General features: G+C 42.2%; 1 protein-coding gene across 1 annotated transcript in view; it reads right to left on the minus strand.

The window, feature by feature from the left end:
* The window catches only part of LOC122399298 (ecdysone-induced protein 78C), an 88,457-nt gene that overhangs the window by 12,933 nt on the left and 52,896 nt on the right, over positions 1-22,628 (minus strand). The window contains exon 2 of the mRNA XM_043399886.1: positions 10,096-10,220. Coding sequence (XP_043255821.1) covers positions 10,096-10,220 — 125 coding nt within the window. The remainder of the gene's footprint in view (positions 1-10,095; positions 10,221-22,628) is intronic.

The following is a 22,628-nucleotide window of genomic DNA, read 5'->3' on the forward strand; positions in this document are numbered from 1 at the left end:
ATTTTTATCTCTTATATTACGTTATTCGTTGCAAGTATGATTATAATTTTATAATCGGCCATTGTTAACATAAATTATGAAAATCTTTGACAAACTTTTTATCCACTTCGATATACGTACATACATATATGTATATCGAAGTATACAGAAATGGCGTCGGTAGATTGGAATAGTTTACATTTAACTGTATTCTGATCGCGATTTAATATCTCCGAGTGTTATTTATTTAATTGATCGTTTATATTACTTTATGAATTGTTGTAATTGCAATTTGCATATATATTTCGATGCAAGTTTAAGAAAACGTAGAAACCACGTAGTTGGAATATGCTATCAAAGCATAAATAATTAACGAACTTTAATTTTTGCAAATTTCGGGATATGTATTTATAAAAATTATCGGATATTCTCACATTCGATGAAGTAAACATAATCATGCTTACAACTCTAACGATGAAATTTAGTGATATAATATTTATAAATTGAATAATTACTTGTACGTAATTATTTTCCTAGATAATATTTTATCGTTGAAATTCTCATTGATTGAGAATATTTCGCCTTCGTGGCATTGATCATGTCAAACTATGTACATATACAGCAGTGCTAAGTAAAGCAGTATGTATTTCTGTTGACGAACTCTTGTAAGAAGAAAAAAGAAAATCGATAGGCTAAGCACAGATGTGCTTGTTGTGTTTCTTGTCTCCTGTCCCTTTCTTTTCAGCTCTTTTCTTTCCAGGAAATTTGTTGGCCGCGCGCAATGCGGCCGGTAGATTCAGTGATCGTACGTAGCAACAAGTTTGTTTCTCGGGGCAAAGTGACCCCGAGTCGTTTACGTGTTAGGGAAACGCGAGAATAGAAGCAGTGTTTCTTACGCGGTATTAAATTATTTACAGAGCATCGTGGCTCTCCTTGTTTTCTGAATCGCGATAATAGAGTCATTTGTTCGCCGATTTCAATCTTCGGTCGCGGTAATCTAATTTCATACTTTTCGATCAAATTAATTATTTTTTCAATTTAAATTTTAAACTCCTCGTTACCGGAATTAGAGTCAGTGCATCACCGAATAGGACTATTGGCCGATGCTCCACGAGCAAACAATGTAAGTATAAATTTATACTTTGGAATTTTTAATTAAAAATCTCTACAGTTTTGACAATATATATTCTAATTTACAGTTTTCTTACAGTTTTCTTACAGTTTTTGAACCTGATCTTGGTATGCAGCAGCAGTACCCGGGGGGTATCGGGCGCTGGACCACGAGCGAACAACGTAAGTATAAATTTATACTTTGAAATTTATTACATAAAAATCTCTATAATTTTAACAATAGATTATAATTGCTTTCTTATTCTTTATAGCAGGAGCATGCAGGGGGCTTTGATGACTTCCACTGGGCAGCAGCATCATCATTATGCAGTGATCCCAAAGGCACAAGTTCATCATTGGTGAGTCGCATGCTATTTGTGTTCCTCTGGTCCCCAACCATGTTGTAGGATGAAAGATCCGAATCAACACGGGTGACCAGTTGTATACTTGGTATTTTTCACGAGTCAAGTGACCGCGGGTATGAGAAATACCCGTGAGTAGCAACATGAATTGTTATATTTTTTTAGCGCAGGCTAGGGTCTTCTTGCACTCGCGTTTTTTAATCTTACCAATAAATGTTACACAACTTCATATGAATTATATAATTGAGTAGAATACGAATTAATATAATGCGAAAGCATTATATCGATCATATGATCCAGTAGAATATCTTACAACATTGACATAATTATTAAATATTCGTTTGATCGATTAATACATCATATGATGTATTTCACGTGCAAGAAGGCGTTTCGCGACTGGTCGTTTCTCAACTCAAAGGAACATGCATGTTAGTTTCATCTTTTAAACAATTTACTTTGACGACAGAATCGACCAGGGATAATTGAATATTTTTAATAATAATTTAACAAACTTATTTCAATTTGCAAAGTAAATTATTTTATTATGATATCTTTATTAAAGTCTTCCATTTTGAACAATTAAATCTCAGTTACAAAATAATATTTTTCAATATTAACGTACTCTGTTGTTGATATATCACATATAACAAGTCGAGTCATTTTAACTGAGAATAGATACCGTTTAGTTGATTATTAATAACCAGTTGTTCTAGTGAGGATTTTCAGGATACTTTTCCGTGTTCGTTGCCTAAGTTCATGCACATGCCCAAGTGTTATTTGCACGAGCGAAGGCAACGGGGCACGATGACTTAGTTTCTAACATTTATAATAATAATTTATCCGTGCGACTGACATTGCTAGTGTATCGTGCACGATGTACTGTCCACATATGTGTGTTTGTGGTTAGGATGTGGAAGTGCATCGTTTCAAAAGTTTATTACAATTCAGATACAGAATTTTTTCACATTAGATTCATATCAGTCACGATAATAATATTAAACTTATAGTTATTATTTACTTGGCAATTGTTCGTATTGCATACACGTCGATAATATTGTAAAATGCATAATGAATTAGCTTTTCAATCTTATATAGAGTATATTTTAATAAAGACTATATCAAATATATTAAAATGTTTTACATAAATAATAAAAGTTACGCAATGGGCACTAGCTTTGTCAGTCGACTGCAAAAACTGGTACGTACACAATTAGAGTATGAATGAGGTTGTGTCCGGGTGTCGGAGGAACCCCGGGGAGTCCTCTCTAGTTTAGGTCGCGCCCGGACATTCCGAATGAGAACCGTGGAGTGTTTGTTCGAGAGACTGAGTTTTGCATTTTTTTTAAATATAGGGTTAGGTAGGTAGGTAACTTATTCTCTGGTATGTGTGTTTAAACGTAAGTAGGTAGGGTCAGGGCAGGACTGTCCACATTAGTTACTCGGGTAGGCGCGTTTTCGCGTGGCAGTTCTGTTCCTGTAGTTACGATTTCGAGAGTAGAAATTTTGCTGATTCAAACGGTGCAGTTGTGCTGTTTGTTTCGGCTTTATTTTCGACTCCTCGAATCGCGCGACTCTTAAAGTCGCTCTCTCGCGCTCGCGGTCGTGATCAGGCCCCTTTCGAAACGTTCGTCCCCCTCGAGATGCACCACGTATGCTCTTTCAACAATTCGTATATTGTTGGAAGAGTACGTATTGCACGAAATCTCGAGCCCGGTCTTTCGTAAGTTTCAGGCATCGGCAGGACCGCCGAAGAAAGAAAAGGCTCTCGATGAGCCGAAGAGGCCCTGACAAACTGTTTCAAGAGTGGGCTGCAACAAAATGGCTTTTCATCTTCATCCTCGGATGAAAATGGAAAGTCATTCCTGTTACTACTTTGTCACTTAACTCGTCCGTAGTTGTATGTAGTTAGTTTATTTTTCTGACTGGCTCACGTATGCATGTACCTGATGGTACATGAATTGCACCATACATGCCAGCCATCCCTCCCTATAACTCGCGGTTATGATATACATAGAGTAGCGAATATGCAATAATCGCGTTTGCTTGTAGAGTTGCGAATCACTGTTTTTCGCGTTTCCTTTTCAGGGTAGTGTTGCGCCTTGACACGATACGCGATTGCTTTTTTGCAAACTTAGGTACCGAATGTTTGCTTAAAAATAGCGTTGCGAATTATCGATAAACGCGATTGCTCGTAGAGTTGCGAAATACTATTTTTCGCGTTTGCTTTTCAGGGTAGTGTTGCGAACAATCACGATTCGCGTTGCTTTTTTACTCTTTTATATATTATACATAATAGTGGATGTCAACCGCGTTTGTAATTTTCATACTATAAATTAGCGTTGCGATCTTGATCAATCGTGCGATTTTTTATTTAGCGTTGCGATATTTTCAATGCCCAAATTCTACCCCGATTGTAGTACCAGTAGTAGTTAGTTTATTTTGTGGCCAGTACATGTCTATGTACATGTACCAATAGCACCTGATTAAAGTTAGAGTTGCGAATAATATACAATGTTCGCGTTTGCTCGTAGAGTTGCGAACAAATATTTATCGCGTTGATATATGTATCAGTGTTGCGAATAAATACGATTCGCGATTGTCTTTATGCAAACCTAGAAACCGGGCGTTTGCTTTAAAAATAGCGTTTCGAATTATTAGTAAACGCGATTGCGAATTAGAGTTGCGAATTACTATTTTTCGCGTTTGTTTTTCAGGGTAGCGTTGCGAATAATTACCATTCGCGGGTTGTTTTTATTCTTACAAGTCGCGTTTCGTATTTTTTCTATTATAAATTAGCGTTGCGATTGTTGATTTATCGCGTTGTTGCCCCTTTAGTGTTGCGATATTTAAAACTTCATCCCCATATGTGCCACTCTATCGTAGTTTGAAGTAGCTTGATGTAGTTAGTTTATTTCGTGCATGTTATGTTTGTAACTACAACCGAAGACGCCAGCACCTGATCCAGCGTTTTTGGGTAACGCGATTTGCATTAGCGTTGCGAAACATAAATGTATTTCCATTAAAGATAGAGTTGCGTATACATAAAACAATAATCGCGTTTGCTCGTAGAGTTGCGAATTCCTATTTTTCGCGTTTCTTTTTCAGGGTAGCGTTGCGAATAATCACCATTCGCGGTTGCTTTTATCGTTATTTAAGAATAGCGTTGCGAACGTACCGATCGGTTTGTTCTTAGCGTTGCGAATTACTATCTTTCGCGTTTACTTTTCAGGGTAGCGTTGCGAATAATCACCATTCGCGGTTGCTTTTATTGTTAGAAATCGCGTTTGGAATTTTTCTATTATAAATTAGCGTTGCGATCTTGACTTGTCGCGTTTTTATTAATTAGAGTTGCGATCCAATGCCCAAAAGCTGGCCAAAGCACTGGCCACTGCACCAGGATCATCGAGAAGCAAGCTAAGATTCTGCAAAGCCTCGAATGGCTCAACATCGTTATTAAAATTAGTGTTGCGCATGATCGAATATGGGTGCACGCGATTTAATTAATAAAGGAACCCTGTATGGTTCATTTTACGAATAACAAGCACCGTTCGCGTATACTTTTTTATTTTATAAATTAGCGTTGCGAAAGAAAGAATTGTCCACTCACGGGTTGTTTGAATTTCAGACGAGTGGACGTTTATTCCAATTATGAGTTCATTCTCAAAAGAAATACTGCTTGAAAGTACTGCTGTGAATAGACCAATTGTTTTATTCTTCGTAACGTGTTAAAATCTGTAATATATGTAATATATCTATGTATATTCATTCTTAGAGTTGGTCATTTTTACGGGATATAATAACGTTTGCGATCCAATTGTTATTTATAAATAGCGAATTTTTTATAAACATTCTGTATTCTTTGCATAAATGAAAGTTTGTTCGCGATCATTGTTTTAATCGATGGAAAATAGAATGCTTGCATCAAAAGGGTATGCAAATTGCAATTCGATAATTCATATTGAGAGTTAATTGCCGCGTAGAATCGACATTTTCGTTAGCTATTGCTTTTTCTCTATGAATCTAATTTAGCTTTGAATACAGTAAAATATAATTATTGCAATGTATACGTCTTGAAAAATTGTTTATTTCATAAAGGAAACGAAAAATGAAATCTACGGGTAACGAATGAATAAAATTTTCAATCTATTTCGTATTTATCTTAACACCGAGGCGAATTTTCATTCAATTTCACGTAATATTTATGTTTTTAAACTTTTTAATATCAATTTTTGATGAGTGGAAGCTCAAATATTAATTTCATAATATCATTTTTTCTATGATCGATTACCATTAGTCTATCTTGACGGTATATGTATAATTATTTTTTTCTGTGTTCGTTGATACACTTTCGTTTCAGCTTTTAATCCTTTGAACAAGTTCTTGTTACAGAATATAGAATCATCGAAGAATGGAATTGGAAATGGTACACGGATTCCATTTTGATCGCTCTTGGAGAAATATTTCATACATTTTTATTTATCGTCTGATTTATGTTTCAGGGAAACATATCATCGTGGGATTAATCAAGACGCCAAGAAGAAATATTTTTTCATATTTATTTGTTTTATACGAGTTATATATTTTATTGGATATGAGTTTTTGTTTTAGAAAAACATCGTGGGATCGACGAAGACACCAAGAAGAAAATATTTCCACATATTTCTTCGTGTTTCTACAGATTGCGTTCGAATATAAGTACAAATGTATATGTATACGATTATAAGATAAAAAAGCGTTCTCCTGCCGTTTCTGAAATATTACCGAAACGTGTGCGTAAATTTAAGTGGAAATGATTAATATTATGATACATATTAGTATTCGAATATGCAAGGTCCATACGTGCAGTTGCACATTTCTGGTTGGATCTTCAGGATCCTTTCTTCGTTTTGTACGAGTGTCTTGTTAGGCACTGTCATAAATCCAAGTATTTATTTAAGAAGGAACAATTAATAATAAAGTACATATTGATACTTTAGTAACCAGGATTCGTACGTGCAGTTGCACATTCCAATTTCGTTTCTAGAAAACATGTGATGGATTATTTCACACGTATCAACATTTTGTTAGGTTTTTCATCTCTTGATCGGTCAGAGTTCGTGCGTGCAGTTGCACATTTAAATTTCGTTTTTCGAAAACATGTGGTATCATCTCACATGTATTGACATTTTGTTAGGTTCTTCGTCCCTTGATTGGGCAGTTCTTTTAAGAACTCTCCTTTTCTAGCTCATTTCTAACTTTTCGATAGCTTCTCCATCAGATAGGTATTCGATAGGTATTGGAATTCCTCGCCAAAGGAAGGAAGGGTGGTTGGGGCGAGGCTAGGGTGGGTCTCCAGTCGCAGCAACCTCCACGTGGTGAGACCCGGGTCATATTATTTACTATATAATTAATATAATTATTAATTACATAGTAAATAATATGAGCTAATGGCTGCGTTCTTCTTATAGTTCCACATAGCTAGTTTGTATCCTGGTGTGCGGTCTAATAATACGTTTGTTGCCGAGTTAGTTTTTAAATAAATAATATATTACAATTTAAAATAAAAAATAGAAGATTTGCGGTGTATTTATCGATGAGATCCTTACGTATTTTAATAATTTTGAAATCTTTAAATAATAATATCGATCGATTGGTTATTCCAATGAAATTAATCGATCGATGCTCAATTCTGGACTATACAGCTTTCATCCCGTTAAAAAATAATAAAATTTATGTAATTTTATTTTCTGTCTCGCTTCCTGTTGTGTTAATTTCTGAATCTGTTGATAACGTTGCGAGTGAGAGGAAAATGGTAATGGGGTTCCGGGAGCCCAGAAACTCGGGCCGAAAAATTACATTAGGTGAAAAAGGTCTACATATTCGTATATGTACCTCGTCTGTGTTTATACTTTCCACTGTTTTGCTCGAGCAACGTTCGCTACGTGAATCATAATAATGCGTCTTTTAATATTAATTACACGCCTGTCCTAGCATGAAACGATTCGTTAAAAATTCTCTTTATGAAATATGTACGTTTACGGCGATTAACTGGTTGCATGCAATGGTAAATTCGATCCAAGCACTTTGGATCTATCGGTGGAAACATTTTTATAGATTGCCAGTGATAAACGTGTCGCAGTAGTAACGCCCTTCGGTATAGTCAGACACACGTGGCATTTTTTCTTTCTGCAAGAATAATTCGGACATTGTGGATAATCGGCACAAGACATTTACACTTTTTTATTTCCTACTTTTGATCGAAACATATGTTTAATGTTCTCGAGAGATTTCGAGCGTCTCTGATTTCTTCGGATTGTTCGCAAAGAGCGTCGCGTATCTGAATCGCGGAGATACCGAGATGCGACGGGGCAACGAACGCACATTCATTTCCCAGTCGGGAAATTAATTTTGCTATATCGGAAAGAAGCGTGCGTGTGTGCGTGTGTGCGTGTGTGCGTGTGTGCGTGTGTGTAGGTGTGCGAGCGTGCGTGCAGCTGGCGCTGTCGGTGGGAGCGCGAGAATGTACCAATTCACCGTTAACTGTGGCCTTAGGGCTTCCGTGTTTCAATCTCAGGTGTGTAGCACCGGCGGATGCGCATCTCGCGCGAAGATTAAGGCACGTATAGCGAAAGCAGACCCCAAGAGTGCAGTTCTTCACCGGGAAACGTGGTCCGTCGGGAAATACGAAACGAACCAACGATTTCGCATAACCGTTGTTTTTTTCTTTTATTCGAGTCACTCGGATCACCTTGTTTCGGTTCGCCTGGTCAGATTCATCGATATGCGGTTCTCTTTCCGATACGACAAGCTGGTATTTTTATTTTAACAAGTTCATCGAGAAAGCGTAACTTGAATTCCTTCAGTTTGTTATCGTTCGTGCGGAGTCTCGTTCTGTTCCAGCAACACGTCATACATAATTACGAATTCATGTTGCCTCGCATAGATCCAACGACTCTTGGGAAACGGAGAATGATGTTGGATATCTTGTATGTGCACAAGGTGGTGCGCGGTTGCCTAAACGAGCCTAAATATTCTCAAGCTATTTGAATTTCATGTTTCTCAAGTTCAAGACAACGTGCATTGCTGTACCTGAAATCGCAACGCAGATTGCACGATAAGTTTAATTGTATTAAACGAACGAGCGTATCTATTAATAGTTACAACAGCTCGAATAACACGATACTCCGATAATAGGGTATTAAAATGGAGCAGTACTCGTAGAAACGCGGTTTGTATGACACGGTACTTGAGTAACGCGCGCGGTACGCGTGTAACACGGTATTTGTATAATCGCGTTATTTTCACGTTGCAGAAATTGTGTATCGCGTTCTACCATTAATATCTGGCATACGTAATGAAATATTATTGCCACGCCTTGAACGACGTATAAACGATTTGTAGGGTGGCCAGTGTGCTCATAGACAATCGTGTATTTCGCAAACTGTCGCCACTAAAGCAATTTGTTTCTGTTCGACTGTCCGATCAACAATGTGGGTAACGTTGATTAGGGAGTCGGACGTTAGTCAAGATGCGTGACATACACGATAAATAACGGAGCTGGACAATACATACTCGGCTTTACGACTCGAAGAAACTAACACATTTTACAGATTTCATATCGTATATGCCAGCGATTGCATTTAACAATAAAATCGGATTCATTTTTCACGAGTGAAAAGCAATCGTTACAGCATGGTATTTTCTCTTTCATCATCGAAGAAGAATAGTTTGAAGACGTCGTCGTTGATTTTGCAAATATTCTTCTTCGGTACGGTTTTTTAAGAAAGGACAATTAAAGCTTGGACGTATATTGATCACGATCGTTTGATCAAACGAGTCGTTCTCGTCCAATAGTATTAAAAACTAAACGTCGACGACTTTGAAATAAACATTTAAAATGGGTAAAAGTAGATTTTGTAAATTGTTGATCGAGGGTTAGTTGATGCGAGAAAGGAATGGAAATGATTGGAATAAAGGATATCGCGGAGAATGAAAACTAGAGAATCGATGCTTTCTGTGCGATACACGGTTGTCGAGAAAACACGAGAGAGCGAGGGAATAAGACGAGGCGGGCAAAGAATAAGAGAGAGTGAGGCGACAGAGAAAACTAAGGGGAAAGAAGAGCAGAAGCGAGAGAGCGATCGAAAGTAGTCGAAGAAGCCGGTAATGCGCAGACTCGATGAGAAAGAAAAATTGTACTTATAACAGCGGCGCAACTTTCTCGCAGGAAACGATGCGTCGAAGGGGATCATCTTGTTCGGGGAACATTTCGAGATAAAGAAAACTTTACGGTATACATATAATTACTTACGTTTCCCGGTATAGAAAGTTCCGTTAAAGTATCTCTCGAACTTGGACGTAGACAGCACGTACATATCTACTCGCGATTTCGTAGTTAAGTTTCTATGTATTCTACGGAGTTTTCCAACTCCGTGGTCTTGGAGGGAAAAGTGAACGGTGGTGCTTCGTATACTTGAACGAAACTTTGTCGCGTAAAAGTCGTAATAGAAATTCGAGATACGATCTGTCTCGTGTCCGATCGATCAAAAGAGAAAATCGTAAATCGTTCGAAAGTAAATTAACAACGAGATTAATTTAATCCATATTCATCATTACGGCTACTTTTACGAAACAATGAAGGAACATTTTCAAATTCCATACTCACTTTGCAACCCTCGCAGCTGGTCACGCCGTAATGATAACCGCTCGCTTTGTCACCGCAAACTCTACAGGCCACGAAACTCTTCGCGGGCGTCGAACTGTTCGAATCGGCGGCCGCGTAGTGTTGTTCTGGAAAACAAAACAGGCAGCTACGTTACGTAACGTGATCGACATCCGTACAACTAGGTAAACGTTGAGCTAAAACACTCCCAGCCTCTTCGCTGAACCAAGAAACCCACATGGAAACGCTTAACATAGCGATCCCAAACGCAACACACACCTTCATCGTTCTTTCTATTTAAATATCTTACAAGACGATCCTTGGACGATGCGTACACGTATTGTTGGTAAAAAAAATAAATAATGTAGAACGCGTGCTCGACAATCGTCAGCCATAGCTATTTTAAACAGATAAAATTCGATCGGACGCGATCGAATAGCAGCAGATGAGATATACTACTAGTACATATGTAGATATTCCTTGTTCGGTAAGAACGAAAAACACATCGTATGGGAGTTAACGGCACCGTGGTTCGATGGAAACGGTTACGCGTAGACGGAACGGCAAGAAAGAAGAAGACGAGGAAAAAGAGTGGATCCAAATAGAGCGGATGGCGCAGAGAGACAACAGAAGCGGCTCGAAGGAACGAGAAGATCGCGGAAAGGCACGAAGGAAGGTGGTGTGCGGTTCTCTCGGTGGCGAGGGACACGTTCGGTCACGGCGGCTTCTTTCATTCGTCCACGGGTAACCCGTTGCATCCATAATGCAACGACGGACGAGAACACGGAGCAGCCGAGGAAGGTAAAAGGCTGGAACAACCTCGGTACACGGTGGTTCGTGTAACGGAAAGGCTCGCGTCACCGTTACAGAACCAGGGAAGAAGCGGGAGGAAGGATCGGCTGCGAAGCAAGAGCAGCATCAGCATCAGCATCAGCATCAGCGGCAGGAACGAGGGACGGAAAGAAAAAGGAAGAGGAAAAAGGCGAAACGGGGCCGCCCGCAAAGGGAGAGCAGAGGGAACCGTATAGGAGTAGTCTGCAACATTATACATATACGTATACCGTTCGAGTCTCGTGAAACCCCTGCCAGAAGACGTCGTTACGTGTGCCGCTGGTTAGACGAAGAACGAGACGAGACGAGACGAGACGAGACGAGACCAAGGTGTACCAGCGACCATGGGAAGGATACGCGACTAGCCGAGTGGAAAAGAGAACACCACGAGAAAAACAGAGAGAGAGAGAGAGAGAGAGTCCAGTGTGGTTGATTCGAGCGTCAGGAAACGAGGCCCCATCTTGCGACTACGAGATTTTACCGGGGCCCATCGTCTATCCGGAATATTCGAACCCACTTGACCAAAACAATGTGGAAGTTGTTCTCCATTTCGAAATATTTCCGATCGGCATGAAAAAATCGTGTAAAGGGAGTTACACGGTACCACCAACGACCGTGAGAAGGATCAACGGAGACGAAGGAGGGGAGCGTCTGTAAACGGAACACGCTCCTACGAATACAACACCGACCACCGATTTGATTTTATGACACCCGGTAACGTGGCCGAGATCGAACGGTACTTGGCGTTAAGCAGCACATCAGCGACAACGACGAGGGACGTTTACGTACCCCGTTACGCCGGCATTTCTTCGCGGGTCTATCCTCCTCCGTTTCCATTTCCGGTCAGAGCAGCGCCGGAAATGCATTCGCACGATAAGAATACGCTGCTGGTTTTTCTCAGCACGACGCGACGGGGCGCGACGGGGCGCGACGGGGCGCGACGGGGCGCGACGGGGCGCGACGCTTCCACGATCGCTCGAGATTTCCGTGTCGATTCTATACCTCGGCAAGAAACTCGACGGTAAACCGTGTACACGAATTCCTTGGCTTTGGGCTCCGTTTTTGCTCCCTTTCCTCCGGGCCGCGAATTCACGTCGAAGCTTGGAGCGATTTTTCCGCATCTACGTTTCAGTTGGCTTCTCGATGCACCGGGTTATGGGAATGATATCGATGTTCGGCAACCGGTAACGTTAAATATGCATATATACTTAATTATCAAACGTTCGTTAATCACGCTTTGAAACTATACGATAGGGGATAATTAGCAATTCCAAACGCGACGATGTATCGATCGCGTGAAAATCGGTCTCGATCTCCGGCGCTGGTTACCAGATAAAAATCTGTAGGGACCGTCATTAGCCGTTTGCTTTCTTTGCGCGCGAAATGTATTCAGCGAAACTGGCTGGATAATTAGGGCTGTTCTGTTAAACGATTCAACAATGGGTGAGGGGCGCGTTCGCACGCCGATATATTGTAATTTATTGGGCTCCCGAACGGTCTGTAATTTCAAGAGACGAAGGCGGAAGCGCGCCGCGTAATGATGTACACGGTGACCGTTCGACGGTGAGCCCAAGTTTTTCGGTGCTTCTTCATGGGAATTCGTTAAGGCCGTACCGTATTAACGACGCCTTAAACGCTCGTGCACGAATAAATTTTCTCGCGTTCCGAACTTTTTTATTCGCGCGCTCGTTTCCGCCTTTAACAACGAGCGCTTCGACGGGGAACGTGTACCATCTAAATACGCGATAATAACTTCTATCTAGGCGAAATTTAGAATCGAAACGTAACGTCCTTCGATCCTTTTCATTTTTACATTCGCGTAAGAAATCCAAGTTGTAAAGGGAAACGTTTGATCACCACTCGGATTGGTGCTAGCGATTATGACTTTGCGTAGGCAGTGCAAAAAGAATCAATAATCTCGCATGAGTTGCAGTTTTGATTGCATTAGTGGGTGCGCCAATTCTATTCAACAGCTAATCTTGCTGACGCATCTTGAATTTTTGCATGCTTTTCTATTCCTTGTAATCGCGTAGGAACGATTACCCGTAAAGCAGCTGAAATCCAAGATTTAAATACAGGGTAGAGAAAATAATTGTAATCATAGTAGATCAGAAGAAACGTATAATTCGAAGAAGATTCGTACATTCTACGACCGAACAATATTTATGTTTCTCGTATCGATCGATAATAAATGGTTCTCTGCGCGGGTCTTTACACCAAACGTTTGGTAATTTCAAGCAATCGCGCCGAAAAAAGCAACCGCGTGATAACTACATATGTACATACTTCCGCGTCACGCCAACCGGCTACAGATTCTGTATCGTGTATTCCCTTGCAATAAATCGTGCTGCACAAAGTATAAACATATATCTCGGAATAACAGAATAGTTTCGTTTTTACTTTTACGTTTAATTAAGATTCTACAATACGCTTACAACATTTATCCGTACCAATTTACTCTACCATCGCCCGAGAAAGAGTTATGGCTCGACCCAGTTTCTACAATTACTCTCCGTAGTAAAAAGAAGTTGGAACGAGGAACTTATCGCGTCAGATTTCTACCATCCTTTATGGAAAGTATTTCAATTTCATAAATTTAGCTTTCTTCGCGCCATACAATTTCTAATCTATCTCGTACGAAAACTATCCCATAAATCCTAACGCGTTTCGTGCAGTTTTCTCACCGTTATACATATATGTACTCTTATCTGCGTTTTTCTATCCCCCGTATTTTCCATTCAGCATCGAAATGCAAAGCGTCGAGCGGTTCTGTACGTTGGTTTGGCGTCGCGACGCGTCGTACTTTCACGCGCGATGATTGCCCGTCGGGGTTGCGCCGCGCCGTGCCGCGCCGTGCCGCGCCGTGCCGCGCCGTGCCGCGCCGCGCCGCGCCACGCCGTGACCGTAAATCTTTTACAGTCCGTCGTATATTCTATTCGTAATCATACAGTGCTTAACATTTCACTTTACTCTGCGTCGGTGTTATTCCGCGGAACAGAGCCACAGTTTCTATTTCTGCTTATAAATTCCGCTCGAGCGAAGCGAACTTTCTCCTCGCGGGAGCACTTTGAATTGATGGACACGGTGTACGTGAGCACGAAACGGTCGGGTATATTTCATTCTGCTTCCAGTGAGAAACCTCGCGGGTTAAGATAAAGAGACTCCAACTGAATCCACTTGGTGAGAAAAGCCCCCTCAAAAATAAATACAACACCTTTAGATGAAACGTAATCGAGAAATTTTCACGCCGTTCGTAACGTTTTCAAGAATTACCTATTAATTGTAACTGTTCTGAACGTGAACAATTGGGAAACAGAGAATGGAAAGCTCCGTTACTACGCCCGACTTGTCCCTGTGGCAAAAAAGCTTTGAGCGTACAAACGAGGAAGAAGAAGAAGAAGATCGTCGTAGTCTCTTTACGGTTCACCTGTCCAAGGCGATCTTCGTGCAATTCTCACGAGATAAATGTGCCGTTTGTCGAGCAATAAATAATCCGAGACGCGACGTTAATTGTTCGTCAACCATCGGTCGGTCGATCGCTCGTTTTACGCGGCTGCTATTAACGCGCTGAAATTCGCCTGCCATAACTGTAGATTATCCGAAGAACGGAAACAGGAGGATGCAGGAAGACAAATTTATCTGCCACCTGTAGGTGTTTCGAACCGATCGAGCGGCCAGCAGATGCGAACGTTTCAGCCTTCATTAATTTTTATCGACGCGTCCTTAATTACAGCCTGACTCCTTCTCCGTAAATTCGTTCCGTAGCTTCTAAGAAATGTCAAACGTATTTTACTTGCCGATATTTTCTGTTAAACATTATTAACACGTATACGTTTCGTGATACGTAATTTATTAATACTTATCATCCGACGACGAGAGATTTCTTTTTTAACATTTCCGATGGAAGTCCGTTTAAGGGTAGTTATTATGGTCAGGTCTAGGTAAAACACGATGCCCTTCCATTGCCCGAGTAGAAATTTTGTTACCGAAATCTCGTTTTCAAGTTCTTGGTAGGCAATTAGTCGGTTGGATGACTCGGTCGCGTTGCGTTTGCGTATTACGGAAAACGGATCACCCGGGGCAGCTCGATAATGCAAAAGACGAGCGGAAGAAGGAGAAGGAGGAAGGAAACTATGGACACGTAGACGCGAACACGAGTACATACGTATACCGAGGAAACTAGTGTACGAAGAACTAGTGTTGGTCGAAAAGGAGTGGTGGTACTACCTACCATTAGGACCTACTTGGTAGATAGAAACCGGAGATCATGAACGGAACAAGAGGGAAACCGAACGAGAGAAGCTGGGGAGAAACGGGCCGAGCTTACTTTGCTCCGCGGGTTCCGAGTAAGCTTTCGAACTCGGCCGCTCAAAGCGCTCTTGAATATATGCAAGCACTCTCGCAAAATTTATGTATCATATTCCCGAGGAAGGAAAACTTGGTCGCGCTGTGCTGTTTGCCGAGCGTATGTGCCGGGGAAAATAATATTTCTCTTGAACGATCGACGACGAAAACCGCCGGATCCTCGATAACGCGACGCTGCGTCGCACCGTACGATATTTGACGACGACGACGACGACGACGAGTTTCTTCTTCCCTCTCCCATCGAAAGCGTAACCGCGGAAATACAGTCGACGAGAAGGCGATTAAAAATAAATCGAAAACATGGTGGAAAAGTAGAAGCACGCCGGCCTCGCGTCACGATTGACGATGGGTGTAGCACGACGTTGGAAGAAACGGAGGCAGGATTTCCTGGCTGCGGACTAATGCCTCGTTACATTCTAATTCATTACATAATATCGCAGCGAATTAGATACAGAAACGTAACTTTAATACGTTCAATTCCCAACGTCGATATGATCGCACTTTCACAAGCCGGCATCTAAACTCGTTCGACATTATACAATTATGTATTACGTGTCGATCATTACGTGAGTGGTGGAATACCTCGAGTGAATTTTATCGATTTTTCCATAAGAACATTGAGGAAACATTTAACTACGACAACCTACATCCTATACTTTCCTCCGATATTCGTAACTCGGGAATCTATGCTTACTTTATACGGTCGGTAAAGTCGAAAATACATAAGTAAGTACGTATAATGGAATGCGCGGTTTACATTTATTGGACGCATTTTGTACTCGTAATGGTCGTGCAAAAGCGACTCGGTTAACCAGACCCAGAATTTCTGTTCACACGGCGAAGAATCGCCGGCGTGGCGCGGCGTATCGTCGTCGAAAGCGATCTTTCGCGTCAGGAAGCAGCTGTTGCTTGCAAGAATACAGCAGTTTCCGGCCTGGGTAAACAAGCGAACGAATTGCTCGAGCACGCGGACGAATCGATGTGTGTGTGACCCCGGTGCAACACCTATTCTCTTATATGCGGCACTGTGTGTCGCTCCGACATCGAATATGCATTAAAACGAGTAACCCAAAGCGACCGCGACCGTGCGAAGCTGGCCTGGCCGTCGCGTCGCCTCGCATCGCGTCGTGCACAGGTTATCGAGATCGGGGCTGAAACCTGCTAAATTAATCATATTCCAGCGTTTTATCCTGCGCTCGATATACATACACGTTCGACAACCAACCAACGTCGTTATCCATCGCATCGTATTTTCATTATTCCGGCAGTAGTAATTGCTATGTCTCGGGTGTTTGCTCGTCTTTTGCCGCTGGCAACGCAACGCAACGCGAGTCGACGTATCGATCTTTGAATTACGTTGAATTTCTCCAGTATCGTTGTTTCGAAATTGGCACGCTTTATTAGCATGCTAGGAAACAGAACGAACAAACAAATTCGGTGATCTTGATCTTTGCTTACTGAAAGTCTCGGAGCGTTCGTCAGTTTGCAAACGTTTATAGAGACGTTTTCGAAACCACTTGGTTTATTTATTAACCGAAACGTTGTGCGTAGCGAAGCTAGGATGGCGGGCTGCATCGTACAGTTCTCGCGAACTCATTACGTAACAAGTGAAAGCTGCTCGACATTTCAGCGGGCGCGGCGCGTCGCGGCGCGTCGCGGCGGTGTTTGCGAAGAAACGAGGTTTCGCGGAAGCTCGATTTCGTCTATTCAGCCCCGAAGAGTCGCAGCCGGAGGTGATATGGAATTTCGCCGGTGTATCCTGCGCGGAGGGCACGTATACGCGTAAACAGTTCTCTTTTATGCACCTCTCTTCCCTACGGTGCAAGCCTTTGAAACTTATTTTACGCGTTTCCCAGCACTTGGGGATTTTACTGGCCAGCCAGAAGCAACGGGCAACGGGCAACGGGCAACGGGCAACGCGGCGATTGGAGTACGGAACAGTAAAACGAGCGTTTCCTCGAGCCAGACGTTCCGGAAAATTTCTTCTCGTCCCTTCGACGAGCTCGGTGATTCCGTTTTTCTGGGTTAGGTCTGGGGGGACAGCATCTGCTTACGAGGAACCTTCTCACGGGCCCGAGCAATGCCCCACCTCGCGCCGCGGCGTAACGAATCAATTGTCGCGGCCTTTTCGCGTGTTCACGTTCGGAAACGCGATCCAATGGACGATCGTTTCGTCTCTCGATTCCCTTCTTCCCTACGCGACGTTTCGTTCTTTTTTCTCTTCTCGCAAACGAGCACGCTTTTTTTCGACAAGTTTCTAAACGGTTTTTTCGCCCCTCTGTCGGTTTTGTTGGTCGAAGAAATTCTGCTTGTTTTGCGGTTTGATCGTGTCGCGCATACATTTCTGCCCTTGAAACAATTCTTACAAACGTGTTCGATGAACGTTCGTGTTTCAACACCTTCTTTAATAGACCCTTCGATCCCGGATCGCAAACGGATCGTGACTAGAGTCACGCTCGCGATACGTTAGCTTGTAGCGGATGATTGTACGGTTACTCTTAAAAGAGGACCGCCTCACTTGCCACGCACCGATTTCGAGCCCTCCTAACGCGATAATAATCTTTCTCGATAAACCCTCTCTTTCGTGCTTCAACTATCAATCATTGTACACGTTAACCCATCATTTGCGCGGATATCTCGATTATGCACGCATTGTTTCTTGGTACTTTCCACGATTTCTTACACAGCAACGTGTTTACGAATCATTGGCAAAACGGCTTGTCAGGCTACTAACGAGGAATAGCGATCGCTCTACGGTCAATGAAACTGACCGCGTTAACGAGCGGCCATTTTGAACTAGCCTTTCAAGAACGGTGAAAATGAAATTCTCATTCGCGACGTAGGAAACCAGAACAGTACTCGTACCACCCTTTTCCATTGTTATCACGAGGAAAAGTATTCCGTGTAAATGTTCCAATTATCGCGTGCATTTTGTTCTGCGTTCCGACGTCGTTACCCGCACACGAGCCTCAATCAACGATACAGAAACGTACAAATACACCCCCTTGTAATTTATTCGGTCGTTTAAACGCTCAATGTTTCATATCAAAGTGTATACGAGACACAATACCGTTCTTCGATCGTGCAAATAAGGGAACAGTCTGGTTTTAGAAACTATGGATATAATACTGAAAACACTTTTCAACATTTTCTTTTTCTTCTTGTCGTCGCATCAAACGCTTTAATCTATGGTTTCGCAGACGACTTGATTTCCCCTCTTTACACAAGTTCTTTAACATCGGTGTTTTGCACGCTGTTTCTTCCTATTTTTATCTATCTCTTTATTTTCTTATTGCCGCGTCTCGACTTTCCCTTACCCTTTTTCTTTACGTCTCGCCGGCTACCCCTTTTTATTCGTCCCCGTCGTTTTATCCTTATTTCCGTCCGTCGAGCTCTTCCCTCTATTTTCTTACGCCTTTGCTTTTTTATTTACGCGGATGCCCTTCTTCGTGTTTATTCCATTCCATTCCATTCCCTTGCCTTTTCTCCCTTGACTGACATTTTAATTTAACTCGTTGCGATATTTGGTATCAAAGCGTCCGGTTGATTTCTGGTTTTGCCGCATACCCGATACAAGCGTTACTCCAATTTCTTGGCATTCTCGTTCAAATAATTCTTACTCGTGGATTAATACTTGTGATTAACGGTGTGTCTATCGATCTATCGATAGACGCGTGTTGGTGGATGGGTGTCTGGCGTCTGTTAGGAGGCATGGCTAGGCTGTCGAATACAAACGGGCCGAAGGCCCCCGGCTCTCTGCACAGTGCCGACAACGAATGCAATTTGCCGCCGCCGCCGCCGCCGCCGCCGCCGCCGCCGCCGCCGCCGCCGCCACCGCGTTTAATTACACCCGAGGCGGTCACGGGCCCGCGTTGCAAACGCGCGGACTCGCTTTCGGTATCGGTGCAACGATACTCCTCTTCCTTCGTCCCGATGGCACGTTCGATTACGCATCGCGTACCTAAAACCGTCCATTTTCTCGTTTTCGAAGCACGATAATCGTTTCTCCTTTAGCCAACGATATCCGTTAACCGTTTCACTCGCAGTGTGATCTACATATGCCCTGACACCATCTGGTTTCAATTCGATGAGATATCGATAAATAAACGATAAATGTAGGAATACCGAAAGGATAATTCAGCTGATTCGGCATGCGAAGACTAGAAACATAGATATTGCATTTATTGTGCTGTCAGCCGCGACGCGGACAACCGCAAATGTATCGAAAAATACGATACGGTTAATTGATGGTTTCGAAGGTTTTAGAAACGTGGTTAATTAATACCCGCGGATCGTATTCTAGAAAGGAACACAGAATTATGTATTTCTGCGCGGAGTTTCTTTTTCAGGGATTATATAATTTCCCGCGGCAAGAAATCGTTAAGAAACACAGCAGCGCTTGAATACGAATTTAACGAGTTTAACAGAGTGTAGGTAATTTCATTTAATGCGTCGGAAATACAAGCATTATTCCTATCGTCGGGTGTATTTGGACCGAAATACCGCTTTAACCGGGGCTGGTTTATTCATCGCGTTCCATACAGTTTTATCAACTTTGGAAAAACCAGAGACGAGTATGTCCACCAGGCAGAAATTTCACGCTGATAAAAACAGATGTAAACACGGATCTTTTTAAGAACGTCTTTGGAAACGTCTGGCCGATTAATTCGATCGAAAATTTTCTAAATCCGTCGTCGTATCAGTTCGCATCCCCGATGTTGCTGATTACTACGAAACCTTACTACGGCGAGATCCTTGAAGCTTTCACGGCTTCAGTTTTTGCAATGAAAATAGTTCGAGGCTGTTGGCTGTAAATGAATTTAGTAGAATGATAGTTCGAGGTAGGTTTAAAACTAGTAAAATGTTGATTGAGATTTGCGTAAAGCTAAAACTCTAATTAAGAAAGACTCGAAGATCAAGATTAAACAATTTCGAAATAACCTTCGGTGACTGGGTACGCTGGGTCTTTGAAGCGTGTCTAGCGAGCCATTTCTTTCAAGTGCCCATTCAAGGCTGTTTTACAATGGTTATTAAAGAATATTAAATCGTAACGGAAGAACAAAGGCTTCCTACTGTGCGAAGTTACAGCTAGTTGGTACCGATACCGTATAACGTCGGTGGGTCCTCAAAGTCCTGATAAAGCTTCGATGCTGATCGCAGATCGAACTTGTGCTCCAAGAGGACTCTGCTCGGCTCACAAGATCCGATAGTCATCGACAATTTTAATTCCCCTACCTACGTTTCCTCTATCCAAGTTTCGAACAGTTCTCCGTAAGCTTTTCCAACTGCCCCCGGCACCCTACAAATTTTTTGCAACCAGCAACTCCTCCCCCCTTTGTAAATTCGGTTCGCGCGTGACCACGCGATCCGACGAAGAATAATAGAATTTTCGCGTTGAAAAGCGGCCAGATCTGGCCACAATGGATTCCATAATCCATCAAAGCAATAATAAATCGATGACACTATCGCGGCTCCGTTCGGCTTTGTTTCGAAACCAGCCGTGCGGCGAAAGCACCGCCGCGTTTGAATAAACGCTGCCACGGGATACCGACGATATTATCACGTCGGATGTTATCGATTTCTATCGTTATGCGGGCTCGTTTCCTGCCTGTTTAGCGGGGAATTTCGCGAGCGGGACTCGTTTCATGGAACCGTATCGTCAATTATTACCACCAACGAAGAAAAATTACGTGAAAATTGCGTGAAAATTACCGAGTGAGTGAGTTTCCGAATTTTGATTTCTCGTTTCGTTGCGAATTCAAGCCAGACTTCCCATATTATGGGGATTATTCCAGTAAAAAGCAATATTCGCGCCTTTGAAGCGTCGTAAGTTCAGCCTTTAACGCGTAGATTACAGTTAACAGGTGCTGTAACCCAGACACATTTCATCCGAGTGTTTGTTTCGTCACCAGCCAAGGCTTTTTCCCTTTCTTTCCAGGTCGTTTCTTATTACCGTAATCTGAAAATGACGGATAAGAATCCCTTTCAGTCCGAAGGACTTTATTAAATGGCAGCGAAACCGATTCGTCGTTCGTAACGTGGAATTTCATTTCGTAAATGTATCCTTTTTATGGTAAAATTATACTAAACATTTTGTCGCGAAACACATTTCTACCTCGGAGAAAACGGCCATCGTGCTTCTTGCTGTGTATGTACTCGGGCGAGACGTATGGTCGAGGTAGCGAGAACTATCGCATCAAGATGCTAATTAATTAAGGACCACGGTAATTAATGGACCACTGATAGAACTGGTGCGCTCATGGGAACATTTTCGAGGTACCAGATTCCTCTTGCAAATTAATTACGTTGAGTAATTTAATTAAATACATCAATTGCTCAAGCCATATATGTATGTATGTACATACATATGTACATATACTACTATTATATGTATAATCTTCGGTTCAGTGGATTTTCGACAGTTCATTTCGGTTATTCACAGACTAATACGATTATATGCTTCGTGTATTCCCTTATACGTTTATCTGTATAAAGTTAACTAAATTACCGTTGCTACTGCTTTTTTATGAAATTTATGTTGTGCAATCTGAATATTAATTCCTAATTGATTTATTTATTGGCTCGAATAATTTCACGCATCGTTCTATTCTCATCCTTAATGAGAAAACTTGGGAACGAATTTGTTTAGTTGAAAAGTTCATGCGTGTGATGGAGAAACGAACGGGTCGATGTATCATCGAAATGGCGCGTTGGAAAGAATCGTCCGCGTTAATTTGTCGGGCAAAGAGGTTTGCCCGGTCTGTGACGAGTTTCGCGAATAGGTACCCGTTTACGATCTTCGACGAAAGTAGGTACCTAGAAAGCCAAACGAATAAAGAGGGAAGAAGGAACGAGCGGGAATGATAAAAGATAAATTATTTGGTGGGAGGGGGGTGTTGATATGTTGCAGCGATACCACCGGATTGCCGTCAGAATGGAAAAGTGTTGTATAGGCGACGCGGTGCGTTATCGGTCACGGTAATCTACGGCGTACACGAAAGCTATCGAAGACGAGCCATTGTCGGGGAGCAGCGATGCGCGCTCGCTCCGCGATGCCCAGACACTCCGGAAGCAAGGCGAAGATGAAAGGAGAGAGCGTGATCGAGGAGGAGCAGAAACACGCGCGGTCGAGATTTACGTTTGCACCGTGAAACACCGTGAAACACCGGGAAACGTGCTCGTGTGTGACCCACATCGCTAACGAGACGTTTCGTTGATTAAATAATGGGAGCCCATTGCGGATTCGAAGTGGATAAGATAGCCAAAAGGTGCGCTGAATGGAAGCTCGGAATGGCTCGCCGTTGCGGAGACCAGCAAACGCGACGGGAATATGGAACAAT

The sequence above is a fragment of the Colletes gigas genome, unplaced genomic scaffold (genome assembly GCF_013123115.1).
Source record: "Colletes gigas isolate AHSC1104 unplaced genomic scaffold, ASM1312311v1 Colletes_gigas_Sc00013, whole genome shotgun sequence".
In the NCBI taxonomy this organism is placed as follows: domain Eukaryota; kingdom Metazoa; phylum Arthropoda; class Insecta; order Hymenoptera; family Colletidae; genus Colletes; species Colletes gigas.